The following is a 9,289-nucleotide window of genomic DNA, read 5'->3' on the forward strand; positions in this document are numbered from 1 at the left end:
AAATTTGGTAGCTTTGAAGGTATTTGTTCCTTTATGGCTTTTTAAAATGATAAAAAGTATGTACTATCTAATATGCATGCAGTTTTTCGAATTATTTTGAAATAGGAACGGAAAATTGGACCAAACTTTTTAGTTTTACTCAGTTTTTTTTGTAAAAATATCAAACTAAATCCAAAAAATGTTTTTTCTGACTCATTTATCTGCACCAGGTCTGTAGTGTTTGGAAGCATATGGTAGCACCTTGGCAAGACGCTTACCACGAGCATGAATCATCGCAAGTGATCGCCCCGTCATTTATTGGTACGGGTTGCTGTTTCAGCGGAGAGGGAGTTGTGTTTTCCACGTGAGGTGTGCTGTTGAATTGGTAGGGTTGTTTATGCTTGAGTACATGCCTAACTGAAAACATCATTGATTCCTTTTGGCTGCAGCATGGACATGAGTGTCCGGAGGATGTGTGCGAGTGTATTGTTCCAAAGTTGTTTTGTTTTAAACCATATTTCTCGCTCTCGTAAAGCTATGAAGCTTTTCCATTCTGCTTGATATCTTAGGCGTATTATAACGCCAGCCTTATCCCACGGAAACACGTGTGAGGGTTTAGATATTTCAGCATGAACAAATGAAAAGTTAATCAATTTATTTGGTATGGTTACCATTGGGTAAACACACAGGTTTCACTTCATTTCTGTGGTGTACTCACAACATTGAAGCTACAGTTACTACTAATGTGCACTGTAGCTCACACTCCACACTCCAGGTTTGGGACATGTTAAATAGTATTTGTGCATAGAGCCAATGTTTTGGTGTAGGTATACATTGGTACCTAAAGTTAGAAAAGAGCATGGTACAGCTCAAATGTTTGCTAATGTATGCCATGACCTTTTCATTGTGGGGCATATATGGTCAAAGCAATCTCTTTTTGAACCTTCTGTGCAGCAGCTAGAATTGACTGTGGATGTAACCAGTGGTTACAAAGGTCCCTGCTGTTGCTGATTGTACCTGGTTGTCATGATTGTATCAGAGTTTGCCATAACCCTTCCATCATGAGTCAAAGGTTATTATCTCTGGCAGTGACTGCTGTGTTAATTGTTAAATGTGCAGATGGTAAATGAGTGCAGATGTTTAATAAGTTGTTAGTCATGGTGTACATTGGTTCCTAATGTTAAAAAAGAGCATCACACATTGTTGTTTTTAAGGCACAACATATTAATAATCATAAATCATGTACATCTGTGCTCTTAACTTCAAACTTCAATAATTATGACAGCAAACCACCAAGCTCTGCAAACACAGCACCCCAGCATTATTTCTGCGGTATTGCTGTGCGACATAACACAACTGTGCATCAAGAACCATAAAAATTATGGGGCCAGGTTAACAAGAATGTCATGAATTTGTTTTGTATGTCCAAGCAATCAAGTGATATTGCATCATTGGAGTTGCATGAAGTGGGATCATTTAGGGATTTTGTGTCACTGGATTTATTAGACTGACAGTCTGACCAATAGCACTTGTTGCTTAGTATTACAGGATGTATTATGCCTAGTCTTACTCCCATTGCAATATTAAGTTGTCTACTAATTGATATTTTTATACATAATGGTATAAATAGTCATAAGACAGGAACATTTCATGGACAATTAGTCACCTTGCCCTCAAAATATGATAATTACTATAACAACAGCAGACAGCAGTAAGGTAAGTAGACTAGGTGTAGTGGACTAGGTCTGGTCTGGGTCAGTCCAGGTCATAGTAGACTAGGTTGGGTCAGGGGAGGTGAGGTCAGATTAGATCAGGCCAGGTCATCTAGGCCATTGATCTTCAAATCCAGCAATACTAAGGCTAAACAATCCCAATTCATGCAACTCCAATGATACATTATCCCTTGACTGCTTGGATACACAAGAAACACATTTCATTATATTCTTGTCACCTTGGCCCTGTGCATTTTTATGGTTCTTGATGTACAGTAATGTGATATAGCCATGCAGTTAAATAATATAACAATGGTGCCAGAGTTGTGTTTGCTGTGTGTTTGCAGCACTCAGATGTTTGCTATCATATTTATTTAGGTTTGAAGGTAAGAGCATAGATGTACCTGTTTTATAATTATTTACTATAGGTTCTACCATAAAAATAACAATTGATGGGCAATGCTCTTTTAACATTAGGAACCAGTGTAAACATGTACCTTGTGGTCATGGTATAACCTTAAATACCATGGCCTCAAATACTTAAAAATGATGATTGACATACAATACTCTTTTTTAACATAGGTGCCATTGTAAACCTGTACCACATTGCCTGATTTGAATGTCATTCAGGTAAAGAACTGCCTGTTCAAATGGCCTGCAGGCTTCAGATGTCATATGAGTTTGACCAACATTTGTCCTGGTGATGAAGGTTTACAATCTTATAAAGCTTAACACAAATAACTGTCAAAGCACCAACCTTCTATTTATATCACCACTAGGATGATGCATGAGCTGGTCACCAGGCAGACTATTAGACCAGTTAAGTGCTTAGATTGTGTGTTGAGTTGAAATGTTGAGTTAGTTCTTGGTCATTTATCAATACTTTAGTTGTAAACACTCGATAAAATGTTTGATTTAACCAACATGTTGTAGTTTAACCGATGTGTTTGGAGTTAAGTTGAAATAAAACTTTGCATATTGCTGACTGGTTTGGGTTATGAACAACTCCCTTGGCATTTCCAAACTTTTTGATATAGAGCTAAGCAGATAACATAATAAGATTGGTCTCAATGGGATCTGATGATACATGCTAGTTTGTATGTTGTTGAGGCAATGATTAACCCCATTATGGCAAATCTAAGGTCAAACTCTCCAAATGTATTTCCCAGCTTCATGACATACCTTAAAGACCATGCCTTATGGTGATAGAAACTTAAGCAGGTGTGTTCCTTGTTCAATTCTGAATAGTATGTTGTATACATTTGTGTGTTTTGAGCATACCCTTGTGATATATGGCTCTGTTGGTGTAGCAATGTTCATCTGCTGTGCACTTCATGCAGCATTGTTGGTTGCTGCCCCCTGCCCACTCTGTAAATTGCTATGCAGGGTTCCTTGGAAACTGCAGCTGCTCTGAAACTAGAAAAGCTAGGAACTTGGGGTCAAAACACATGCAATGGATGCCCCACAGGCTACTGAAAATTTTGGCATCATTGCACAACATGCCAGAGAGATGCCCTCAAAAAACCTTAGGGGAGTGACATTGACTTCCCCCATTCCTCTTATCAGAGCAAGGATTTATGTGTGCTACAAAACACACAGTATGGCATGCTGTGCATGAAAATGATATGGTTTATATATTGAATGATATGGTGTGAAAAATGATTGTACCTGTTATGTGCTATAAAAGTTAGAGCCTTCTGTGTCTATCAAACAAAAGAGTTGAAGTCAATTTGTTGCTGAGTTATGATGACCACTGTTTACTATAAGGTTTTCTTCCTGTGATGGCACTTGAATGTCACAGTGTGTAGCAAGGAAGTGGCCATTTTGCCTAGCTGTAATACATGCAGAGCTGTGTAGTAGTTTGTCAGTGGGACTGGCGCGCTTACCGCAGTCCTGTGCGCATATGGATTTGTGTGTTTTGAGCATACCCTTATGATATATGGCTCTGTTGATGTAACAATTTTTGCAGATGTCCATCAGCGGGCGAAGCGCCATGTTCAGCAGACAGGTCAGCGACCTGGCCTCGGCGCTGCCCGACGAGCGGCCCGTCACGGCCGTTTGCGTAGTCGAGTCGATATCCGGCTGTCCGCCCGGCTTCACCGCTGTGAGTGGCTCCGCAGGCTCCGCGCGCTCGGGCTCTTGTGACTGTCCTGGCGACGGACAGTGGTCAGTGACGGTGATGTGTGTTGAACGAGCGTGCCGATCGTTGTTTGGTTTATGTATGTATGTATGGTTTAGCTTGTGTGGTTTAGCATTATGGTTTAGCTTGTGCACTCGTGCCGTGGTCGGCGTATGACGCCACGTGGTTTAGCAAACGTTGTACTTGACACTGTGGGGCTTAGCCGATGTTGTACTTGACACTGAGGAGCTTAGCAGATGTCGTACTTGACACTGTGGGGCTTAGCAGATGTTGTACTTGACACTGAGGAGCTTAGCAGTGCTTGACTCATCTGTCAGCTAGACTGATGGGAGCAAAGACGATAGTGGGAAAGTCGCCCTTGGGTCCAAACTTCGTTGTAAATATCATGCCTTATGTTGAAATAACTTGTACTTCAATTTGAGTGCATGTTCCAGTCGCTATGCTTTTCTGGTATGCCACTTTTGAATAGTCACCTGTGAAGAGACATCCATGAATGAGTGCATTCTGCGTCTGCCATCGTGGTGTAGGAACAGTATACGTGGCATTGCACGCGAGCGAGAGAGGCGTTCAGACACTTCCGTTCAGTGACGGCGTCCACCCCGAAGGTCGCTAGGACGTATGATCTGGATACGGACGCCGACCTCTGGAAGGACGGCTTCTGGCGTCGGGAGACACGCTACCTGTGCCTCTCCAAGCTGGAGAACGCCGGTGTGGCGGGCCACGTGGTCGAGGATGTGGCGGTGATCGGCGAGCGGGACATGCCGCCAGAGAGTCACACCTTCCTGCCGCACACCACCGACACCGGTGCGGGCCGCGCGCGCTCTCGCAGCAGGGGCTCAGTGGCGCGTTTGTCTGCGGCAGGATCGGGTGGTTTGTCTCGCCGCTGGGCTAGGTTTCCTCATGATGTCTTGTCGTGAGTTTGGAATCGGTGGTTTGTCGGCTCTCGCTCCGTAGTGTGTGGTTTTGTTGTGTCCGGGACCTATTCGTGGCCACAGTTTATTTTGACGCTCTAAAGGTGGTTTTTCGCTGTCGTTTCATATCATGTCCCTGCTTTGTGCCTCGAGCTTACATCGCACAGCTGTTTGGTGTTGTTACTTCACCGCCTCCCTCTTCAGAGCCCGGGCTTTGTATTGTTCCCCTGTGCTGTGCCCTTGCGCCTTTTCCGCCAATAAGCTGTGTCCCAATGGAGCTTTGCTTCCCTGTGACGTATTGACCCCGCGATGTGTCCTTGCACTGTGTCCTTACCTCACCGTATTTCCTTGTGCTGTGCTTCAGCCCTTTAGTACGTAACCCCACTGAAACTGATTGGCTCTCCCGGCAGGAAACAAAGCCTGGAAGAAGAAACAGCTCGTATACAAGCTGACGGCAGTAGAAGTGGCGTCTCGCTTCATCGTCGACGTGATCGTGCTCGGCCGCCAGAAAGCCAATCCGGAAGGGTTCTCCCTGGTCGGGTGCGTACTCTCTTTGCACATCTTACCCTCTTTCTATGTGTCACGCTCGCAGGCCCCAGCTATCAACGCTAGTACTTTCGGCGCGGTTGCGTTTAACACGTTCATCCCCCAGCTGCCCATTTGCCTACTATTCTCGTCCTCGGACGTCATGGTGTGTCTGGTCCGATGCCTGACCGTCGGTGATCACTGCTGGGCCCGGTGCGCCGCGCGGCCGGTGATCTCTGCCGGGCCCGGTCCGCCGCCCACCCGATGATCACTGCCGGGCCCGGTCCGCCGCGTAGCCGAGGCTCGCAGTCCGCGGGCGCGGCGTGACCGCCGTCCGCCGCCGTCCGCAGGGAGCTGAATGGTCTGCTAGTCTGCTGCAAGTACGGCCAGGCGATGCCCACCCCGAAGAGAGCGGCGCCGGCGCCACCTCTGCCCTACTCGTGCGTACACGTGCCGCCGCGCGGTCCTTAGCGGCGTGTCCAACCGGCCAGGCGGCTGGTAGCGACCTCGCTCGGCCGCTGTGAACTGCTGGCGTCGCCCCCGGACCTTCCGACCGCGCGCTTTTGTGGCGGCTGCTGTGTGCTGGTCGTATCGTTTCAGGTTGAGCGCCTGTTGGCGTGGTGTGACGTACTGCCAATGGAGCCGTGTGAGTTGCGCCATCGGCAAGGTCCGGCAACCCATACATTATCAGCACTGGCCAATGGCCGGTAGACGCTGGTCAGGCGCTGTGTTTTCCGGATCTGCTGCGGCGGCGCGGTGACTGACGTGGTGCGCTGACCACAAACGGCCCTCGCAGTCGTGCTCGGCGTGACGCCTCGAGACAAATGACGTCACCTGTGCGGAAGGCAGCGGCTCGGGGATCGCGGCCTTCCCACCCAGTTAAACCGCGTCGCGTGACTCCGCGAAGGCGGCGTTGCCGTTGTCCATCGAGGCGACCGACACTGGTACCTGACCCGGTCTGTTCGCCCCTGCAGACCGGCTGCCCGTAACGGCCCCAAGGTTCCGGACTCGACGCTGGCGCAGGGGTACGCCGGTGAGTGGTCCCGCCCCCCGGCTGCGGAGCGCCGGCCGGGCCGGGCTGCGGAACGCCGGCCGGCTGGGGCTGCGGCGCGCCGGTCGACCGGGGCTGCGGAGCGCCGGTCGGCCCGGACCGCGGCGCACCGACCGGCCCGGGCTGCGGCGTGCCGGCCGGCCTGGGTAGCGCCGAACTCGGCCGGCGGGACCGTCCGGGGACGCTGGCCGGCGCGAGTAGAAGCGGGGTGAGGGTGGGGTTGGACTGGGCGGCGATGGATGGCTCCTGGCACAGTGCCAAGGCAGGTCCTGTCCAGGCTAGACGAATCCTTTGGGCGCATTGTAGCGCTAGCTGCCTCCGCCCACTTCAGCCAGCTTGTGGTTGTGTGTTGAGAGGACGGCGGGTGTATTTGGCATGAAGACCAGCAAATGTATGAAACATCACTGATGGGGAATTGAAGTGTTGGTGAATTTGTCATCCGGGGCAATTTCGTGTCGTCATTCGCATTTCTGTTTCATCAGTCCCCCAAGGTCATGTGATGATGCATGCTGATGATGTGTTACAGGCATTGACGGAGTCCCGTTTGTGATAAACCCCAAGCTGAACAAGTCAAAGGAGCTTAAACACTTCACGTTAACGAACGCCAGCTCCATGACCGTGGAAGACCTGGAAAAACTGGTCGGTGCTGTCGAATATTCACTATTTGTATGCTCTCAATCAATGACATTGGTGCCGCTGTGCCATTATGGCACAGCTCTACTAATTTGTTTGCTGCGATTGATGTACGTCAGCGGTTACGAGAAAAGCCATCTAGTGAACAGCTATTGCGACATGCATCATTTGTTATATTGAACGCTTGCTTTTTGGGAAAATCTCACATTGTTAAGCATTCAGTGGAAGTCATTTGCGACAGCGAGGTGCTGTCCCTCACAACCAGCAAGAGCAAACAAATGCATGCGTTGGTGAGTAAAAACATAATCGTGCAACATTTCACCCAAACCCTTGCGCATGCTGTCATTTGGTCAATTTACAGCACCAGAAGCAATAGTGTTTGATGTCGCTTTCCCCAACCAGCGCGTGTTTTACGCTCTGCGCGCCAACTGATCAGGTGGCCACGTTGGTCGCCCTATCCAACGCTGCGTCACCTGTGGCGTGGGGCGTCGCCCTGACGCTGCCGGGGTGGAGTGTAGCGTTACCCCGCGCGGGGATCGCTCCCAGACGGGCACACGCCGCTGTGAGCCGGCCCGGCTCGTCACCGCTCGCCGGAGCGATGGCCCCGCTCACGGGCTCCTTGTCGCCAACAGTTGCTCCAGTGGCAGTGTGTGTCTGGTGCCATTCGTTAGTGCTGACATGGCCGTACAGATTCGTTGCCTGTGCACTCACGTGGATGCGGGTTGATTGGTGGCGTATTTAGGATACGTGTTAGCTGCTGCATTATGCCGAGTGTCGGCCTTGACCAGCGTCACGATACGGCGTCACGTACGGGGGGGCGTCACGCGCGCGGGGCCCGCCAGCGCTCGATGGCCGGAATGCGGGCCGACCCGACCGATCCGCACGCCCTCGGCGACAAATGGCCGAGTCCGTCTGCAGCAGGCGCCGCCCCCGCCACGGCCGGATGGACTGCGGGCCGCATGCAGGCGTCAGAGCCGGAGCTGGCCGGAGGCCGCGCCCGCCGCTGGGCGAGGTCCCCGTGCGAGTGGAGCGGGTGGCGCTGTGCTGGACCGCGCCGCGGCCAGCTAACGCAGCACGAGAACCGTGCTCCGTTTGGCTTGTGCGCTGCGGCTGTTCCGGCGCCGTGTGCCGCTATCGTGGCGCAGGTAGCCTAACGCAGCCCTGCCATTTGCAGACGGACTACGACTTCCGGACCGAGTACGCCACGCTGCAGCAGGCGACCACCCCCTGACCGGCGTCCGGCGCTGCCGCGTGACGGCCTCACGTGCGCGGACGGGTCCTCGGAGGCTGCGTGTGCTCCCCACTACGGTCACGAAGCCGCGATGGATTGGCGTGCTTCGGGGCACGGAACACGCTGTCATGATGGCTGGAGGGGCTCTCGGAGTCAGACATGCCCCGCCATGTGTTCAGCGACCAGTGCCAGAGGCGAGCACCTGGAGATGGGTCTTCATGTGCTTCTTGTGTTCCGGATCGTAGTCCCAAAACGCAGGCTTGTGTTGTCCTGTGTATTGTTTCTCGCCTTGCCGCCTCGCGTGATACGTGCATGGATGCATGGCCGCTGGACGAGAAGTGGGGCGAATTGGCATGTTGTTTATAACATAGGCTCGCATCTTTGGCACAGATGTCGACATAACACATATTCGGGCGCGATACAGTCATCCTCACAAAAGCCGTGGTTCATGACACTTATCCGCGTGTGAAGCTCTATCGGTGTTTTAATGTTGTGTAAATGCCTCAATCGTGTATTTTGTTCAAGAGGTACTATGGAGGAATGCCATCGATAATGGAATTCAATGGATCTTAAAGAGTGATGTAGAAAACCGTCGAAGATGTGATTGGAAAAGCAATCTGTGAAAACAGCACGCCTGTAAAGAGTTAGGAATGTCCAAATGACATATCGTGCCCCTCAATAAACTCGCGTGGCGACCACTTGTTAGCCGACGTCGGCGGCATAAAACACACGACCAAACGGCGACTGCGATGACGCAGGGCACGTGTACGTTCCGGAGGCGCCGGAAGCAGCCTGTGGCCGCGGCCTCAAGGGCATGTTCCGCAGAATCTGCAGAACCCTGCCACCGGTCCCCGCCTCCCCTTCCCCTCCCCGATCACAGCGGCGCGGAAGACCCGCGCCCAGCAGGCGACACAACCCGGGGCGCGTCTCACACGGCCAGCTCGCACCGTTCCGGCCAGGCCGCCGCGGGTGGCCGGCCACACACTGGACTAGACTGGGACGTCGCGAGGCCCACACCTGCACTGGACTTGGCCGCCGGCGGCTCACGTCTGCACTGGACTGGGCCGCCGGCGGCTCGCATCTTCACTAGACTGGGCCGCCGGCGGC

At 51.7% G+C, this 9,289-nt stretch overlaps 1 protein-coding gene across 3 annotated transcripts; it reads left to right on the plus strand.

Moving 5' to 3' along the window:
• The first annotated feature begins 240 nt into the window (after window positions 1-240).
• On the plus strand, window positions 241-8,877 carry LOC119101105 (multivesicular body subunit 12B). 3 transcript variants are annotated; one of them, XM_037224373.1, is made up of 8 exons: window positions 241-300; window positions 3,661-3,795; window positions 4,437-4,635; window positions 5,153-5,282; window positions 5,618-5,707; window positions 6,242-6,300; window positions 6,845-6,957; window positions 8,126-8,877. In XM_037224373.1, exons 2-8 carry the CDS (start codon window positions 3,661-3,663, stop codon window positions 8,180-8,182), a joined length of 783 nt encoding a protein of 260 aa, XP_037080268.1. In that variant the 5' UTR covers window positions 241-300; the 3' UTR covers window positions 8,183-8,877. The 3 variants fall into 3 exon arrangements, with proteins under 3 accessions (XP_037080268.1, XP_037080267.1, XP_037080269.1); XM_037224372.1 differs by lacking the exon at window positions 241-300 and adding an exon at window positions 306-348; XM_037224374.1 differs by lacking the exon at window positions 241-300 and adding an exon at window positions 318-343.
• The last annotated feature ends 412 nt before the right edge of the window (window positions 8,878-9,289 follow it).

Source organism: Pollicipes pollicipes, unplaced genomic scaffold (genome assembly GCF_011947565.3).
Source record: "Pollicipes pollicipes isolate AB1234 unplaced genomic scaffold, Ppol_2.1 Scaffold_4881;HRSCAF=5763_pilon_pilon_pilon, whole genome shotgun sequence".
In the NCBI taxonomy this organism is placed as follows: Eukaryota; Metazoa; Arthropoda; class Thecostraca; order Pollicipedomorpha; family Pollicipedidae; genus Pollicipes; species Pollicipes pollicipes.

Bases quoted from the DNA above. Each gene is read 5' to 3' on its own strand.
- LOC119101105 (XM_037224373.1), top strand. From the start codon at position 3,661: ATGTCCATCAGCGGGCGAAGCGCCATGTTCAGCAGACAGGTCAGCGAC. The intron at 3,796-4,436 runs GTGAGTGGCTCC...TCCACCCCGAAG, and splicing joins GTCCGCCCGGCTTCACCGCT to GTCGCTAGGACGTATGATCT. The intron at 6,958-8,125 runs GTCGGTGCTGTC...TGCCATTTGCAG, and splicing joins TGGAAGACCTGGAAAAACTG to ACGGACTACGACTTCCGGAC.